Source organism: Macaca nemestrina, chromosome X, assembly GCF_043159975.1.
Source record: "Macaca nemestrina isolate mMacNem1 chromosome X, mMacNem.hap1, whole genome shotgun sequence".
Taxonomy (NCBI): Eukaryota; Metazoa; Chordata; class Mammalia; order Primates; family Cercopithecidae; genus Macaca; species Macaca nemestrina.
The window spans coordinates 138,560,819-138,580,570 of record NC_092145.1 but is presented as its reverse complement, the minus strand read 5'-3'; the positions used below and the strand labels follow the sequence as shown (position 1 = coordinate 138,580,570).

At 40.4% G+C, this 19,752-nt stretch overlaps 1 protein-coding gene across 2 annotated transcripts in view; it reads left to right on the top strand.

Annotated features, from left to right (window-relative positions):
• LOC105478221 (phosphate regulating endopeptidase X-linked) overlaps positions 1 to 19,752 on the top strand; it is a 222,883-nt gene that overhangs the window by 78,348 nt on the left and 124,783 nt on the right. For both annotated transcript variants that reach the window (XM_011735347.3, XM_011735348.3), the window contains exons 10-11: positions 2,788 to 2,881; positions 5,757 to 5,885. In XM_011735347.3, the coding sequence (XP_011733649.1) occupies positions 2,788 to 2,881; positions 5,757 to 5,885 (223 nt within the window). The remainder of the gene's footprint in view (positions 1 to 2,787; positions 2,882 to 5,756; positions 5,886 to 19,752) is intronic.

Genomic DNA, 19,752 nt, shown 5'->3' with positions numbered 1-19,752 from the left:
GCCTCCCGAGTAGCTGGGACTACAGGCGCCCGCCACCTCGCCTGGCTAGTTTTTTGTATATTTTGGTAGAGACGGGGTTTCACCATGTTAGCCAGGATGGTCTCGATCTCCTGACCTCGTGATCCGCCCGTCTCAGCCTCCCAAAGTGCTGGGATTACAGGCTTGAGCCACAGCGCCTGGCCAACCACTATACAATTTATCTATATAACCAAAAACCACTTACATCCCCAAAAGCTATTGAAATAAAAAACTTTTTAAGAAAAATAATTATGCTTCATTGAGTTCTATATTGATGGCTATGGACCCTTCATTTGATCTGCGTGGAACATGTGAGAGGGCCACTGTCACCCTCACTGGCTTGTTTTCGTTCAGTATATTAAAAATAATCTCAGCTGGCGTGGTGGCTCATACCTGTAATCCCAGCACTTTGGAAGGCTGAGGCGGGAGGATCACCTGAGGTCAGGAGTTTGAGACCAGCCTGACCAACATGGTGAAACCCCTTCTCTACTAAAAATATAGAAATTAGCCAGGCGTGGTGGCAGGCACGTGTAATCCCAGCTACTCAGGAGGCTGAGGCAGGAGAATTGCTTGAACCCAGGAGGCAGAGGTTGCAGTGAGTGAAGATCGCACCATTGCACTCCAGCCTGGGTGACAGAGCGAGACTCCATCTTCAAAAAAAAAAAAAAAAAAAAAAAATCTTGAGCAGTTTACATATACCTGTGGATTTATGAATTTTATTGTCTAGTTTGTCTAGTTTACTACATACAGCATAGATAAGTGGCTTAAAAATTCTTCCAGAGAAACAGGAATTGAAATGATTATTGATGATGTAAGCACAAGAGAACAGCTAGAAATTGGCAGAAGTGACCCTTCTCCCAGGCTGGTACGCCATGTTGGTTAGCCAGATGACAAGAGAAATACAATGGTGGTCTAACAAGAACAAGCACAATAGTAATCTGACAAAGACATGCCATAAATTTTTGAAATAGTCAAGAAGACTCTAAGAAATGTGGATTTATATTCATTGTCATTGTTGTATTAACCAAATCCTATATGGACACTATGTCTTGAAGAATTAATCCAATGGTGTTTGAAGGATTAATGACTTTTGAAGATTTTTAATTTCATTTTACCTCATCTTTTGAAATTTCTGTTTTTGTATTTGTTAAAAATATTCCTAATATATTCGTCTATTAGTATATCTGTAGAAATTAAACATCCATGTATTGGGTATGTATGCTGAAAAATATTTTACTAGTAGGAGCGCATGTCCACTGTCAGAATGTCATACAAATGAGAGTGTGGTTTGTTCTTGATGGGCTTTTAGTGTCGTCATGTCATACTACTCTCACATGATTGACCAGAAAGCCATTTCAGGAATGTGTGTTATTAGTCACCATGGTAATGGCACAGCTGGGAGGGGAATGGATCATTAAAAATCCATCATCACTATTGGGTTAGAAATTAACTCAGATCACACATTCTTATGAGGTCAGGTCATCTTTTGCTTATAGAAAAAGGCAACCCTTAAAATGTAACATATTTTTAAAGATATGTATTATAGGCATTACATGAGCTTATTCATACATTTGGAAGTGAAAGACAAAACCCCAGAAATATATTTGTCAAGCATTTTGTTATTTATTTGAACCCTACAACAACCCTGTAAGGTGGGGATGATCCTCATTGTATGACAAGGAAAGATAAAATCACAGACCTTGAGTGACTTGTCCAAACTCACATATTTAGTAAGTATAGAATGAGGGTGCAAAATTAGATAATTGGTATTAGCCAATATTTAGCTGTTAGTTTCCAAAGGCAAAGAATACATAGGCATGGTATCAAGTCACCTAATCCAGTAAGTCCTCACTTAACATCATCGATAGGTTCTTGGAAACTGTGACTTTAAGCAAAATGACAGATAATGAAATCAGTTTTACCATAGGCTAATTGATGTAAACAAGAGTTAAGTTCCTATGGCATATTCCTGCTCACAAAAACATCATCAAACTTCTAAATAAAAACCAAAACACTTCTAATATTGAACACTGAATACATGTGAGCCATGCATACATTTAAGAAAGATGAATAAAAGCAAGTAAGATGATTATTAACCCAGTTATTCTAGTTCAGGGTTGCAGGTGCTGGAGCCTATCTAGGCAGCTCAGGGCAGCAGGCAGGAACCAGCCCTGGCTAGGACGCCATCCTGTTGCAGGGTGCAGTCACACACACACCATGCTCACTCACACTGGGAACGTGTAGACACGCCGATAAACCTAACAGGCACATCTTTGAGATGTGGGAGGAAACAACAGTACCTAGAGAAAACCTGTGCAGACTTGGAGAGACTGTGCAAACTCTACACAGACAGTGACCCTGGCCCAGAATGGATTTTTTTCTTATCAACTGTATAACAAAAGAATGTTGAATGAAATGATGCTATTTGAGGATCTGCTGTAATTTGAAGGTACTCACAATTTCCAGACATGAAAGGCTGTGTAACAGCGGACTTTATACCCTGAGAGTGAAAGCAAAATGTTCACTCTGAGGGCTGGGGCCGGAATCTTTCCTTCATCTATCTCTGTTGGGTGGTGAAAAGCAAGCCAATTTTGGTTGTGCTTATTGACATTTATCATCTTATGTCATTTCTCAAGTGAAAGTTCTGCATTTTTGTATGAGTAAGAGGTCCCTTGGTGGAGCTTTGCCAACCGTTTTTCTCAAGGTGTTCTGCAGAGCATCAGATATTGACCTAAAATACAATAAATGGGCATCTCTCTCTGTTAACAGGACCATTGCCAACTATTTGGTGTGGAGAATGGTTTATTCCAGAATTCCAAACCTTAGCAGGCGCTTTCAGTATAGATGGCTGGAATTCTCAAGGGTAAGTTTAAGAAGATTGCAATGTTACATCGCTGGATAACTTTACATGCTGGAATCGTCCATATATTAACTGATCCAATAAAAATCATCTTCAGGGATTAGACAGAGGGCGTTTGTAGCCCAAGCTCTATTTGTGTGTGTGTGTGTGTGTGTGTGTGTGTGTGTGTGTGTGCCTTATTTATTTTTATTTAGGTATAAATTACATACGATAAGATACACTCAAGCTCTACTTTGATGGGTTCTATGAAGATATTTAGAGAAATACTAGAGGCCACACATTGTTTTCAAACTTCCCCGTCTTATCAGTGGATTCCCATTTTCCCCCAGAGTTTTTAACTGGGCCACTGTAATTATAGTTTTAACATTTCATTGTGATATATTTGTAACTATCTTTTATTTTCAGTATTCTGAACATTTAAAATGTGCATGATAGAGATATTAGATGGTAGAATTTCATTTTCAATTTGGAAATGGAATTTTGTCTTAAACTTTGCCTATACCTACCATCTTCGCATCTATCCTCTGCTAGGTCCAAGAGGCTCTAATTTAGTTTTCTCTGAGACCTCCTCCATCTGCCCATCTGGCTCTTTATTTATTTATTTTTATTCAAGATGGGGTCTTGCCATGTTGCCCAGGCTTGTCTTGAATTCCAGAGCTCAAATGATCCTCTCACCTCAGCCTCCCAAAGTGCTGGGATTAAAGGCATGAGCCACTGTGTCGGGCCTCACCTGGCTCTTTAATCTTGGCTTCTCTCCCACCCTTGCTCGCCTCCCAGTTTATACCCATGGCACTCTCATCTTTGTTTTTGAGGCTTGTATCTGACTAATTCTCCTTCCACTAGAGGCCGTAAGGATTTTGTATCTTTGAAACAGTTTTTATTTTTCTATCAATTTAAAGTGAAGTGAATGGTGAATCTTGTAAGCTATGATTTCATTCAAGAGGCATTTTTGTTATTAGAGGAACTGTAAGTATAGAAATTCTTAGTGGGCCATTACTCTGGAAGAGTAGTGCAATTATTTTGGATATGCTTTGACCCTATAAAGTCACTAGCATATAAAGTTACTTTAGGGCTGCATGCAGTGGCTCACGCCTGTAATTCCAGCACTTTGGGAGGCCGAAGCAGGCAAATTGTTTGAGGTCAGGAGTTTGAGACCAGCCTGGCCAAGGTGGTGAAACCTCGTCTCTACAAAAAATACAAAAATTAGCCAGGCGTAGTGGCACACGCCTGTAGTCCCAGCTACTTGGGAGGCTGAGGCAGGAGAATCGCTTGAATCCAGTAGGCGGAGGCTGCAGTGAGCTGAGATGATGGCACCACTGTACTCCAGCCTGGGCAACAGAGCAAGACTCCATCTCAAAAAAAAAAAATAAGTCTTTTTCCAGAGAACAGCATAAAACAACTCTCTCTCTATATATATATGTCGTATTGATGGGTTAAGATACAAAACAAGTAGATTGTGTGTGCGTGTGTGTGTGTGTATTTTTAACTGCTATGAATCACATAAAAGATGATGCCCAGCTGCTTTCCACCCCTACTGTGAAGAGAATGAGAGAGGTGTAAGAAGCAGTGTGTGAACATTTAAGGTTAGGTATGAGGGGATGTTTCTTGAGCACGAAGTGCTAAATATAATATTGAATTGCCGAAGAAGGTTGTAGGATCTCTTTCTCTAGAGGTTTTAAAAATAGATTCATCCCTTACCTCTGAGAGAGGTTACCAGAAATCAGAGGAAGAATAGATGAAATTAAGCCTTAATCCCATTCCTCAAAACAACCTGGGTCTAACATTGTGCAAAGGACACTTCTGGCCACCGTTCTCAGGGCCTCCCTTCCTCCCTGCCTGTACCCCCAACTTCCAAGGGCAACTTACACTATATTTATTTCTCTGCTTTTATCCCCAAGAGTAAACCTCTGACCCTTCCATGTCCTGCTCGGGAACCTTCTTTCTTGTTTGTAAATGTTTTCTTGTAATGATATAATTGGGACAGATGGGCACAGCATTTACATCTGTATTTTGCTTGTTTATCAGTGTGTTTTTTGCTGTGACTCAATGTAAATATGCTCCCTCCCTATGTTGTTCATGGTGGACCGTGTTCTCCTGGTCTGCCTTGTTGAGTGCTACTCGGAGCAAGGAAACCCTCGCTGGACAGGAACTTTGCTCACCCACTGAATCTAGACCTTGTTAGTGGAACTTTAGTTCTCAGTAGAAATTAAATATTATCTGGACACTTGGATAGCATCTTCTTATGTCCCTGCTGACTGCAGAAAAGTGATGATACCATTGTCCAGATTCTTTGTTAATGGGGAAAATTGGGAAGAAAGGATAAATATATTATTTTAACTGTTAAAACACTTTCTTTTCTTCCTTTTTTTTTTTTTTTTTTTTTTTTGAGACAGAGTCTCACTCTGTTGCCCAGGTTGGAGTACAGTGGCCCGATCTCAGCTCACTGCAACCTCCGCTTCCTGGGTTCACACAATTCTCCCACCTCGGCCTCCCAAGTAGCTGGGATTACAGGCACGCACCACCCTGCCTCGCTAATTTTTGTATTTTTAGTAAGCACGGGGTTTCACCATGTTGACCAGGCTGGTTTCAAACACCTGACCTCAGGTGATCTGCCCACCTGGGCTTCTTAAAGTGGTGGGATTACAGATGTGCGCCACTGCGCCCAGCCTAAAACATTTTCATTTGGTTTGAAATATAATGGGGACAAGCAGAATTTTTTTTCCTCAGCTATTTTACCTTTGCCTCTACTATCTGATGCATATATATGGGTTCGGGTGTGCAATGTTTTGTAGACTGTTTTCTTCAGGTTGTTTGAATTTTTTTTCAGCCATGGATTTTATCCAAATGAAGTTTAATCGGGATCAATTATCTCCCACAGGTAATCCAGGGGACCACAACTTTGCTGCCTCAGTGGGACAAATGTGTAAACTTTATTGAAAGTGCCCTCCCTTATGTTGTTGGAAAGATGTTTGTAGATGTGCACTTCCAGGAAGATAAGAAGGAAATGGTGAGTGGTGCACCCCAGCTGGCAAACAATAATGACAATTTCGCCAGATCTGGAAAGGGTCTATTCAGCAGGCTAATGTCAGCCTTCCAGGGGGTAGGGGCCTGTGGATATTGTCTTCAGATTCTTTCAACTTCTAAGTGAAATAGGAAGAAAGGTCATCAAATGAGAGTGAGGATGAGTTAGCAAGTATTGAAGGTTAGAGGAGAGAGAAGGTGTGTAGTTGTCCAGGGGACTGGGCGAGTGAATCAACTGAGGGACTGTAGTGTAGCTGCTTGAAGGCGGCATGTCCAGATGTAGGTGAGGTTCGAGGTCATGAATTCAAAGAGGGTCTCATCACTGTGGCAACGTGTTCTTCCCCATCTGTTTCAACTGCACTGGAGGAAAAGATGTGTTTTTTTTTCTTTCGCCTTCATTGAGGTACATTTGACTAATAACAATTGTATATATTCGAAGTATACGGCCGGGTGCAGTGGCTCACACCTGTAATCCCAGCACTTTGGGAGGCCAAGCCGGGCAGATGACTTGAGGTCAGGAGTTTGAGGCCTGCCTGGCCAACATGGTAAAACCCCCCATCTCTACTAAAAAAATACAAAAATTATCTGGGCGTGGTGGCGGGCACCTGTAATCCCAGCTACTTGGGAGGCTGAGGCAGGAGAATCGCTTGAACCCAGGAGGCGGAGGTTGCAGTGAGCCGAGATGGTGCCACTGCCCTTCAGCCCAGGCGACAGAGCGAGACTCTGTCTCAAAAGAAACACAAACAAAGTATACAACATGATGATTTGACATACATTGTGAAATGGTTGCCACAATTAAATGAACACATCTGTTGTCACACTTATTTACCATTGTGTGTGTGTGTGTGGCGGGGGGAGGGGGTGTGAGGACACTTGAGATTTACTGTCTTAGCAAATTCAAGTATACAATACATAATTAGTAACTATGGTCACCATGCCATATTTTAGATCCCCAGAACTTATTCATCGTAGAACTTTGTACCCTTTGATCAGTATCTCCCCATTTCCCTGCCACCAGCCCCTGGCAACTACTGTTCTACTCTCTGCTTCTATATTTTAACTTTTATAAAAATTCTGCATATAAGTGAGATCATATAATATTTGTCTTTCTGTGACTGGCTTACTTCACTTAGCATAATATCCTCTAGCTTTATCTATGTTGTTGCAAAAGGCAGGATTTTCTTCGTTTCTTCATTTTTGTGGCCGAATATTCCATTCACAAAATGTGAATACATCACATTTTCATTGTGTATTCATCCATGGAACGGTGTTTAGGTTTATTCTATATCTTAGCTGTTATGAATAATGCTGCAATGAACATATACTGATTTTACTTACTTTGGATATATACCCAGTAGTGGCATGGCTGGATTGAATGGTAGTCCTATTTTTAATTTTTTGAAGATTTTCCATGCTATTTCCATAATGGCTGTACCAGTTTACATTCTTACCAACAGCATATGAGCATTCCCTTTTTTTCCAGAAATACCTTGCCAAAACTTACCTCTTAAGTTTTTGATCAGAGCCATCCTAACAGGTAGTGAAGTGGTATTTCATTATGGTTTGATTTGCATTTCCCTGATGATTAGTGATGAAAACCTTTTCATAAACCTGCTGACTGTTTATGTGTCTTCTCTGGAAAAATGTCTATTCAGATCTTTTGCCTATTTTTTAATCAGGTTGTTTTTTCGCTATTGAGAGGGTGTATTTTGAATTAGGAATTTGGATTTGGCCAGGTTTTTTGTCTGCATTTTATTTTTGATGAATTATATTTTACAAATGTCATGAAGTAAAAGATCCAGGCATGATTAATAACAATCCATGTAGTCAATCAGATACAAATATATGAGCAGCTTGGGTGCAGGTTGGTCAATAAACATTGAATTTAAGGGCAAAGGCATTGTAATGTCATGATTGTTCAAATGATTGGTGTCATGTAGTGATACATAATAATACCAAATGGTTGGTATTATGTGTCAGTACATAGTCATTATTGCTACATAATACATGATTATGTTTTATGCACTGAAGTTTGCTTTGCAATACCATATCTAAGTACATTTGTGGCAGGCCAGGTCTCACTAACACAGGCCTCCATCACAACTGTCCCAGCACGAACTGAGTAGCTAGGTTAAACATTCAAAGCTGATTGAGCCAGTGCCCATATACAAAGGCTGGAATGTAACAAAGAGCCCACCAGGAGTTTTGCCTAGGCTTTTCCTGGGCCTTGAAGCGTGACAAGATAATGAATGAATTATTAACAGGACCCTTTTAGGATTAAACAAGTTTTATTGGGGGTCTGAAGAAACTCCCCAGGCCTCCACAAACAAGTTTATTGGCGTCTAAAGGAACTCCCCAAACCTTTATGATTTAGTAGGAGACAAGATAAGGGTAATCACCCCAGCACCTAGATCCGTTTAGATTAAGTAAACTTACTGAGGCTCCAGAAGAAGGTCTTCAAGACTCAGACCTAGTTACAGATTAAAAGAAGTTTATCACTTATGTCTTTCGACAAATGCACACTTACACGTAGACATATAGTTTAGAAGGTATATGAGCTCTAGAAAACTTTGTAATTTTGAGTTGGTCTGGTGATAATTTCCAGGCTTTCTTCCTGTAACCAGTGGCAGAAAATAAAACTCTCTTCTTCCCCAGTTCATTTGCATCTCGTTATTGGGCTGTGAGAAATACCAGCCTGACCCTCAGTTTGGTCTGGGAACAAATTGGCCTATGTTAACTTGTTTTTACTGTCTAAGTAGGAGACTTTATGTTTGAACCTGAAAGTTCTCTTGCAAACAATTCCACTGAAGAATTAATGGCTTATTTCAAAATACTCGATATTCTCCTTGCATGTTTTCTTTTGCTCCTTGGTCAGAGTAAATAGTTTGAGATCTTATCAGATAATCACAGTGGTAATATTATAAGCTCTGGGAAGGCTGTAAAAACAAAGGATAAAGAAAGATTTAAAAAATTATAGCAGGAGGTTTTTTGGCAGTAGAAGAATTTTAACTAATATGAAAAGTATGTGGATTAAACTTGTTTTCCTCAGTTTTGGTGTGAAAGTCCCTTTTCCTTGTGTCAGGGTGTGACATTCTAAAATAAAGTTGATTTTGGCAATCTCCCCCCTGATTTTGATGTATTTTGATGTACATGGGGGTAGTGTGGTAGTTAGGCAGATACTCATCTCTTTAATGTAAAATTATTTGCGTCCCTTGTGCTGAAGCTGTTTGCCTCAGGGAATACTTAAGTTGGAAACTTACAAGAGAATTATCTGGCCTTTTATAGCCTTTTTTTTTAACAGGGCTTCTATCCAAGAACCACCTGGAACCACTGATTTACTTGAAAAACATTCAGAATTATTAGCTACAGTCTAAAGAAAAAGAAAAACAGAAAGATCCCCAAAGGGGCAAATTCCAAAGACCCTAACTCAGATGGAAGTCTGCCATTGTTTATTTACCAAAAAAGTCTGTTAAGCAAATGAATACAGTCAGAAGCTTAAACTTCAGGTACGTCTCAAATTTACATGTGTACACAAATCACATGAGCATCTGCTTGTTAAAATGCAGATTCTCATTGCATTTTAACAAGGTTTGTTTTGTTTTGTTTTTAAAGTTTTTATTTGGGATAGGACCCAAGAATTTGCCTAACAAGGTTCCAGGTGCGACTGCTGCTGCTGGTCAGCTGGTCGCGGACCACACTTGGAGCAGCAAGGTCTTCTCATGATTCATTTGTTTGTAAACAGCACCAAAAAAGAAAAAAAAAAAAGCCCTGGTGACTCACAAGAGCAGGCCAGGCCAGTTGACGTGAATAGCAATACTTAATTTACCAAATCTGGTTGCATTAGTGCAGGTAACTGCTTTAATTTTCAGATCATTGAAAGTTTCTGTAATTCAGATTGGTTTAAATGGACTGTGAAAAACCCTGCCTTAGGACCTCCAGGCTTAGTTCCCCACCAACTATGTAGTTATCTTTTGAAAACTGATACCTGGGTTTTACTAAGAGACTCCCGCCCCACTTCTCCTCCGTATCTCTGTTTCTAGAACCTCTTGATGACAGAGTTGGCCCAACTGCCTGTGGTTGGCACCCTTTGTTCTAGAGAGTGAGTAGGAGATAGCAGTTCACATTGAGGTTTCCTACCTATCAGGTTCTCCTCTTTTTCACTGGGGAAAACACATAATTCTACATTACTGTTTCGTTAAGACTTCCCACATCCAAGTGTGCATTTGGACACACTGATACACCAACACTCTCATACTCATTCACACACGTAACCATGGGAATTTAGCAAATTTAATTAGAAATGAGAAGAATAGCATGTAGAAAAGGAGAGTCCTTCAACAGAAAGCCACCAAAAGAGGTTATATAGTACATTCCCTTGCCATCCAGCTAGTGGGACAGAGCATTAACTCATGTGGGATTGGCTGCAAATGTTGCTTTGTCTTTGCAGTCCAAAATAGCACTATCCAATTGAACTAGAATATGAGTCACACTTGTTTTTTTGAGGTAGGGTCTCACTCTGTTGACCAGGCTGGAGTGCAGTGGCATGATCTCGGCTCACTGCCACCTCCGCCTCCTGGGTTTAAGGGATGCTCCTGCCTCAGCCTCCTGAGTAGCTGGGATTACAGACACCTGTCAACATGCCTGGCTAATTTCTGTATTTTTGGTAGAGGTTGGGTTTCACCATGTTGGCCAGGCTGGTCTCAAACTCCTGACCTCAAGTGAGCCGCCTGCCTAAGCCTCCCAAAATGCTGAGATTATAGGCGTGAGTCACCACACCCAGCCCACATATGTAATTTTAAATTTTCTAGTAGCCACAATAAAAAAGTGAAAGAACACAAGTGAAATTAATTTTAATAATATATTTTGTTTAATCCAGTTTATCTAAAATATTGTCATTTCAACACATAATTAATATAAAATTACTAATATGAGGCCAGGCATGGTGGGTCGCACCTGTAATCCTAGTACTTTGGGAGGTTGAGGTGGGAGGATCACTTGAGGCCAGGAGTTCGAGACCAACCTAGGCAACAGAGTGAGAGCCCATCTCTACAAAAAATAATTAAAAAAAAAAAATAGCCAGGCAAGATTACACACGCCTGTAGTCCCAGCTCCTCAGGAGGCTGAGGTGGGAGAATCATTTGAGCCTGGAAGGTTGAGGCTGCAGTGAGCCAAAATTATGCCACTGCACTCCAGTCCGGGTGACAGAGTGAGACCCTTTCTCAAAAAAATGAAATTACTAATGTAATAGTTTATGGGCCTTATTTCATACTGTCTTTTAAACTCCATGTGTATTTTATACTTATAGCATATCTCATTTGGGACTAGCCACATTTCAGTGTTGCTAAGTGACTCCCATATTAAACATTGCGGGTCTACATAAGAAGGATCCCTTGAGCTCAGCATGGCAGGATTCAGTCCCTAGGTGAGAGGGTACTAGTAGCCGGGACTGGGAGGGTGGCGCTTTTTGGTCCCTGGCCAACTGTTTCAAGAGGGGCTCTAATATCAGAGAGGCAGGACTCACTCAAGCAACACTAGGATTCATGGTCTGGGAACAGGAATGGGGATTAGAGTCAAGGTGCTAGTTGGTGAAGATATTTCAGGTTTTCTGGAATACCAGCTTAGAAGCAGAAACAAATAAAGGCATAGTTCTCATTGGCTCAGGGACTGCATGAACTGTAGTCTGCAAATTAGGATGTTCAGTGCCTTGGACGTACAAAGGAATCCATCAAGTCGAAGCCAGGGGTTCCAAGCTCAAATACCCTCATGGTCAATGAGTAACATTAAATAACATGCATGAATAACGCTGACTGGGTGTAGGCAAAAGCCAGGGCAAGTGCAATAATAAATGGTAATTGCCATTGAACTTGGTGTCTGGGACGCAATAGTAGTGAAGCTCGCTTGTGGGGGTGGTGAATGTGCTATGCAAGATTCAGCCACGACTTGTTTCCAGTCAACTATTTTCATGCAGAAATGCAGGGCTTTGGGGGCTAGACAGGTTTCTGGTTTGTTTTCTGAGAGAAGTCAAATATCTGGATTTTTATGTGAAATCTCTCATATTTTAAATCTTGGTCAGTATTCTGGGGGTCAAATTAAATATGTCCTGCGGATACCATTGCCATTGACTTTTTTCCCCCCACTGAGATGGAGTCTCGCTCTGTCGCCCAGTCTGGAGTGCAGTGGTGCAATCTCGGCTCACTGCAACCTCTGCCTCCCGGGTTCAAGCAATTCTTCTGCCTCAGCCTCCCAAGTAGCTGGGATTACAGGCACGTGTCACCACACCCAGCTGATTTTTTCTATTTTTAGTAGAGATGGGGTTTCACCACTGGCCAGGCTGGTCTCAAACTCCTGACCTCGTGATCCATCTGCCTGGGCCTCCCAAAGTGTTGGGATTACAGGTGTGAGCCACTGTGCCTGGCATCCATTGACTTTTATATTAACATTTTCTCCCTCCTTACCTCCCTTTCTTCCCCCATTCTCCAGAACTAAAGATCATAACTTTGTCCATCAGAGGACTTCTTTAATTTTTTATCTTATTTAGATGAAGATTATTTATAATTTTAAAACATATTCCACTAGCTAAGCATTTAATATTACTTTTGTGGAAAGTTACATGAAAGTGGGACTCCTTCAGAGAACTGATGACGTATCATCCCGTAACTAGAGAAGATGCTCTCATTCCACTGCGACAAGCCCTGATCCATATGCTCATGACCTAAATGGCAGGAGAGAGGATTAATTGTGTTCAGGAAGGATGTCTAAAGTTATCAATTGCTAATTTTCTTTTTTATTTATTTTTATTTTTTAATACTCTTGTCTTTTCCTTTTTCTTTCCTTTCTTTTTTGAGACAGAGTCTTGCTCCATCAACCAGGCTGAAGTGCAGTGGTATGATCTTGGCTCACTGCAACCTCTGCCTCCTGAGTTCAAGCCATTCTTGTGCCTCAGCCTCCTGAGTAGCTGGGATTACAGGTGTGCACCACCACGTCCAGCTAATTTTTGTTTTTGTTTTTGTTTTTTTTTTTTTTTGGGGTAGAGATGGGGTTTCCTCATGTTGGCCAAGCTGGTCTTGAACTCCTGACTTTAAGTGATCTGCCTGCCTCAGCCTCCCAAAGTGCTGGGATTACAGACATGAGCCACTGCGCCTGGCCTTGTTTGATTATTATTATTATTATTATTCATATCTGTAGTGTAGAAGTAAGTGCCCCAGATAGATACTCATGTCCACGTAGGGCAGGTGAAGATTCCAACGAAGGCCAGGGAATGAAGGGATTGTCACCATGGGCCTAGTTGTGACTGTGATGGTCAGGATATATTGGTTTTAAAATGTGGTGATGATAATAACAGTAGCAGTTAGCTTTCACTGAGGTTTAATTAGGTATCTGGTATTCTTCTAAGTGCTTTCAGTGTGCGAACTCACTTATCCTCGCAATGACTCTGTTACTGCTATTAGTGCCCTAATTTTCCAGATGAGGAAACAGGCTCAGAGAGTTGAAGTAAATTCTCTGGAGTCATACAGCTTGAAAATGGCTTTGGTGGGGTTCAAGCCCAAACAATCTACATGGAAACCAGTGTTCCATTTCCTTGCTTCTCTCTGAAGACACTTGAATCTTTGCCCATTTTATGAATATGAGGAGATCAGAACCTTCTTAATGGCTTATCTTGTAATTACCCTTGTTCGCAAATTACTTATTCTAATATTAAGATCTTAAAAAGGCACACATTTCATATTTTTTTTTAACATTTCACAGGTAGGAAACAGTTGGAATAGGTTTGGCTTCTAGTATTTCAATATTTTAAATATAAATATAGTGGAAACCTAATTCAAATCCAACCAGTTGACATCGTGTTTTTGTATTCATAAAATTCTCAGGAGAAAGACGGAAATGATAAGAAGCAAGCTACTATTGATTTAATCTAAGAACAACTTTGCAGCTATATCTTTGGCTCAGTCTACACACTGAGCTCAATTTCTCATATTTTGTACATACATCATTCTAAGGAGTGATCCCTGATGTTTGCAGTGGTAACCCAAAGGCTCTGTAAGATTTATTATCAAAGTTTAAAAAAATGTTTACCATTCTCTACTAAGGCAGAAATGTGAATACATACATCAAAGAAAAATTTTTCTATTGTGTTGATGGGAAAAAAAGGCCTTGTTGCTTTATCTCTAGTTTCTAGAAAATTCAGTAAAGTTGAAGTTCCCATGTGAACATTTTGGCTGGGCTAAGTTCTTCTGTATAAACCATGTCTTGGTTTGTTTCATTGTAGACACTGTGTCCCTGGACTACTTACCTTTATTCATATATCTCATCTCCGCCAGTAGATATTTTTTGCTGCTCCCTCAAATTTTCTGCATTTTTGTTATAGAGTAAACCCAGTTGAAGAAAATAATTATTTTGACACTTGTTAAAATAGTAATGAAGACTATTCAGGACTATTGCAAGAGGTGTCAAGTCTATTGCAACAGGGGAGAAAGGTTAGGCTCAACTCTAAATACAGCAAAGACAGCTGGAGATTTATAGCCAGTGAGGAGAATGAGGGGGTCAGTGGATGGAAAATTATGAAGAGGAGACATCAGGAGAAGGGAAATTCTTGCTAAACCAACTTAACAGGATTCTTGTGGAAGGCAGGCCAAGGTGATCAGGATGGGGATTCTTTCTAAAGTGACTTAACAGGATTCTTGCTACAACTGGACTAGGCAGGCTTGACAAGGATAGGATGGGGGTGGGAGGCTGAGAGGAGGGTAAGGGCAAGACATACTTGAGAAGAGGGCTCAGAGGAGCCTGACTAAACTTTGGTCAAGGAGAGAGTCTTTGTCAGCTCTCAGATCAAAGCTAAAGTCACTGATCTCCTATCATATGTTAAAACATTCTATATGCAGAAGGTTAATCTAGTTAAAGCAGAGCAAATCTATTACACTTCAGATTTAGGCTTTATTAAGTGAAGAACTAAAACTTGACTCCCTATGTAAAACAATTCACTAATTTCTCCTGCACTCTAGCCGGCTATTCTATTTCTCTTTAAAGACATTGTTCATGTTCCCAAGTAATGCCATGGATGACCTACAATATCTTCCATTTTTTCTGAGCTGCTCTCTGCCTGAGCAATTCCAGTAGTAATTCTTATCCTAAAGAAAGAATTCTCCTCCCACCCCATACTGCTACATCTGGTGTCGAAGACTTAAATACCCACGTGGGTCCAATTGCAGTGGCAGAGTTTGAACTTGCAACCTCAATACACTAGAAGTTCACCTCATTAGTGAGCTAAGATAATTGAATTGATGTACTGCCATTAATGTTCTTTAAGTTCTCCAATTCCCTCGCTCACTGTTTCTCTCAGTGGTTGAGTAAATGAGATGTAACTATAACGTTGATGGCAGAAGTCACATGAAAGTCAGTGTCATGCATTATAGCATTGCCCTTATACTGAAGGGTTTTCGTTCCTTGCGAATTCAGCTGCTCATAAGGGTTGTTCTCAGTAAGGCCATTGTACAGATAAAGACAATGGTCCCTTCATCACAAACTGTGAAAGAAAGGATATTCTCTTTGGCTACCAAATACCCCTGTTTCTGTTTGTCTAGTAAGTGGTGTTGGTTATTATTATCAAGATCACTTTCCAGAGAAACGTTGCTGAAGACCTGTCCAAATTAAGGCAAACCATGATGATTTGGTTTTTTTAAGGGCTTTTTAATATATTTATAAAATATTGACCTAATAAAGAAATTATGTCTGGTTTTCTGCAAAGTTGCATTGATAGCTCATAGCCCAGCTCTGCTCTTACCAACATGGGTAAATCAGTTAACTTCTTTGAGCTTGTTTTCCTGTTTATAAATGATGCAAGAGTTTCTGTTGCTATGGCAGGGCTGTGTAACAATCAATCACAAAGCCTCACTGGCATCTGACAATAAGCAGTTACTGCTGATGCATCTGGAGTCAGTGGCGGCCCCCATGCAGCTCTGCTGATTTTGGCCGGGCTGGCTTGAATTTCTGGGGGTTGGCTGATCAAGGTTGGCTTTGGCAGAGGTGATTGGAATGACTCGGCTCTGCTTCATGTGTCTTACTTCCTTCAGCCGGCTAGCCTATGCATGTTCTCATGGTGATGGCAGAAGTTCAAGTGAGCAAGTAGAAACATGTGAGGTCTCTTGAGACCTAGGCTCAGAACAGGCATAATGTAATATCCGCATTTTGTTGGCCAAAGCAAGTCACAAGGCTGGCCCAGATTTACAGACTAGGGAAACAGGGTCTGCATTTTTTTTTTTTTTTTTTTTTCTTTTGGAGACAAGGTCTGGCTCTGTCACCCAGGTTGCAGTGCAGTGGTGTGATCTCTGCTCACTGCAGGCTCCGCCTCCCAGACTCAAGCCATCTTCCCACTTTAGCCTCCCGAGTAGCTGGGACTACAGGTGTGCGCCATGATGCCCGGCTAATTTTTGTCTTTTTTGTAGAGACGGGGTTTTGCCATGTTGTCCAGGCTGGTCTTGGACTCGTGAGCTTAAGCGATCTGCCTGCCTTGGCTTTCCAAAGTGTTGGGATTACAAGTATAAGCCACCTGTAACTCTGCATTTTTAATGAGAGGATCCGCAAAGTCACACAGTAAAGGGTGTGGATAAATGAAGGGTATGGCATTAAAGCTCTCAGTGCTGTGTATCACAAATAGGGATAAAAGTAGTATGTCCCTGTTTCATTTGTGGTGAGAATTAAATGAGGTAATCTATGTAGAAGGCCTAGCACAATACCTGGTATACAACAAGTGCTCAGTGAATGTCAGCTACTCTTATTGCTAATATTGCCATGCCTAATGTTAATAATTAAGATAGAATTTATAACATCAACTTCCTGGCATGGGCTGTGGCAACTTCTGCATTTAGATTGCCTCTTTTAAATGTATCATAGAGTGAGGGAGGTGCCTGGGGGGTTTTACTGTTGCTACTCCTCCATACATGCCTAGTGTAGTAGCTTTCATTGGAATAAAGATCCTTTTCATGCTAGTGCCCTGGCCACATTCCAGAACCCACCCTATCATTTAATGCCAAGTCTGGCTCACACAAGAGTCTCATGAAGGCCGGGCGCGGTGGCTCAAGCCTGTAATCCCAGCACTTTGGGAGGCCAAGACGGGCGGATCACGAGGTCAGGAGATCGAGACCATCCTGGCTAACACGGTGAAACCCCGTCTCTACTAAAAAATACAAAAAACTAGCCGGGCGCGGTGGCGGGCGCCTGTAGTCCCAGCTACTCGGGAGGCTGAGGCAGGAGAATGGCGTGAACCCGGGAGGCGGAGCTTGCAGTGAGCTGAGATCCGGCCACTGCACTCCAGCCTGGGCGGCAGAGCGAGACTCCGTCTCAAAAAAAAAAAAAAAAAAAAAAAAAAAGTCTCATGAAATTACTCGAGGAGCCAAATATAATTTCCTTTTTTCTTTTTTCTTTTTCTTTCTTTTTTTTTTTTTTGAGACCAAATCTCACCCTGTTGCCCAGGCTGGAGTGCAATGGTGTGATCTTGGCTCACTGCAACCTCTGCCTTACAGGTTCACGCCATTCTCCTGCCTCAGCCTCCCAAGTAGCTGGGACCACAGGTGCATGCCGCCACGCCTGGCTAATTTTTTGTATTTTTAGTAGAGATGGGGTTTCACTGTGTTAGCCAGGATGGTCTCGATCTCCTGACCTCGTGATCTGCCCTCCTTGGCCTCCCAAAGTGCTGGGATTTCAGGCATGAGCCACCATGCCAGCCGTATAATTTCTAGAATAGGTACAGATTTCACAACCCTCTACAGGCTAAATCTTGTTGCAACAAATATCAGGTCCCAGTCGTGACAGCTCATTTATGCAATCTTTGGTCAAGTAACATCCAGCAAAACAAGTAATTTAGATAGCTCATTGGGAATTCTTTTGAAATAAGTGTGAACATTTACTCTTGTCCTTGTCCTTCAGTATGCTGCTATGACGATGACACATCGGCTCACCTTTCTTGTTTGTTTTCTCCATTTCTGGCTAGCATTGGGCAGTGTTGCCTTTGCCACATATTATCAGCCACAGTCTTGTCAAGCAGATCTGGTCAGACCTATGGAATGTGAAGACCCTGTATTAGAAATTCATTTACCTAAAGAAAACATTTATGCCTTCCAACAGATCTGAATGTTGGAAGTGACCAGACATAGTTACTTGCTGGGGAGAATTTACCCACAGCCAAAGGCTAGACTATTTGAGACCGATTGACTTGTAAATATTATTCTGGTTTCTGATTCATCCTCTCTTAAAGTTGGAAAGTGGAAAACAGGAAAAGATGAGTTATAAAATTAGAACACAGCCTATATGTTCATATCCAGCAAATATAAATATAAATATCTACCTGAGTCTTATGAATATATGCCTTTAGATAAAAGGACATGAGAAACTCTTCCTGTACCGCCAGAATAACCCACTTTATAGCATGACTTGGGCCCAAATAATTTGATTTTTTCTTCTTTTGCCAAAATGTTTAATAGGTATGTAACATTGCTAATCCTGACAAACTGATATGATTTATTCACTCACTTGGCTGCCAGAAACCTCAGCATTTTCTAACTATCCTTAGTTTTTCTGGTTTAACCACATGTCCCACTTCAATATAGGTCACTTTTTACTTATTTTGTTGCCATTATTTTTTATCAGGAGCCAATCCAAGGTCATTTTTATAAATAGTTACAGTATAAGTAATGAATTAATGAATATTTACTATTTATTGGTACATTGATTTATTTAACGTCTGTGTTTCTAGTAAAGTGACAATTGCCAGAAAGAAAAGTTTTAAGAGTCCCCCTGAGATTAAAGCCTATTTCTTCAGGGTTATCCACATAAATTATTAACAATGATTTCCATTTTTCACATTCCACTAATCAAGTGGTTACAACTCAAGAAAACTTGCCCTGTTCTAGAGCAATGGGAAGACTGGAAACATTTTAATCTCATGGTTTTTTCCAGATATTATAACTTCTAAGTGTATTAAAGAGGAAAGCCTACTCAACATTATGCCTTTTCGTTAAGAATTTTATTAACATTAAATTAGTTTAAGGTTAATGCACATAATCAACCTTACTGATTTTTTTCTTTTTCCTTTCTTTCCTTTTTCAGAACTCTTAGCCTATAAGTATTCCTCCTAGATATGTACTGTATTTTTAAACCATTCCTAGCTGTACCATGTTGACATCACCTATCTTAGAATGGACTAGGCTAACTTACTGAGTCATCTGATTTCCACTAACGTTTGTGTTTGGTAGTAGGCTACAGTCATTCCGGAGACATTTGCTGTGAACCTTGTCCCCTAATATAAAGATGGATTTGCTACTCACTGATAAGTTCTATTCATGGATTCAGGCTTTGAATTATTAAATCAGAGTAGGTCTCTCTTTTCAAAAATGACTTCACCTAAAAAGGGTACCATGCATTTTTTTTTTCCTTTTTCAGCTTTCATGTTGTTAAATCTCATGATCATATCTGCACAACACCATATTTTCTATGAGTGAGTTTGTTAATATTTTCTCTTTATACTATTCAAATAACTGTTATCTGTTAGCATATATGTAAGATATTTGATTCAGTTTCAACTCTGCTAGGTACCAATTGAAGGTTTCAAAAAGCATAAATTGATCAACTTGTATTTACTGAGCATCTGCTATATTTTAATATTAAGTGTGAATGTGAGATATGGACTCATATCGTGAAAAATCACATCACATGAGATATGAAATCATAAAACAAAATTTTAAATTAGCAGAATACTTTTTTGTTTGCTTACATATTCATGATCTCATTTGATCTAAATCACGGTTCCTGTTCTCAAAGCTTATGGGTCTTGTTAGGGAGACCAAATAAATATAAATGAAAAG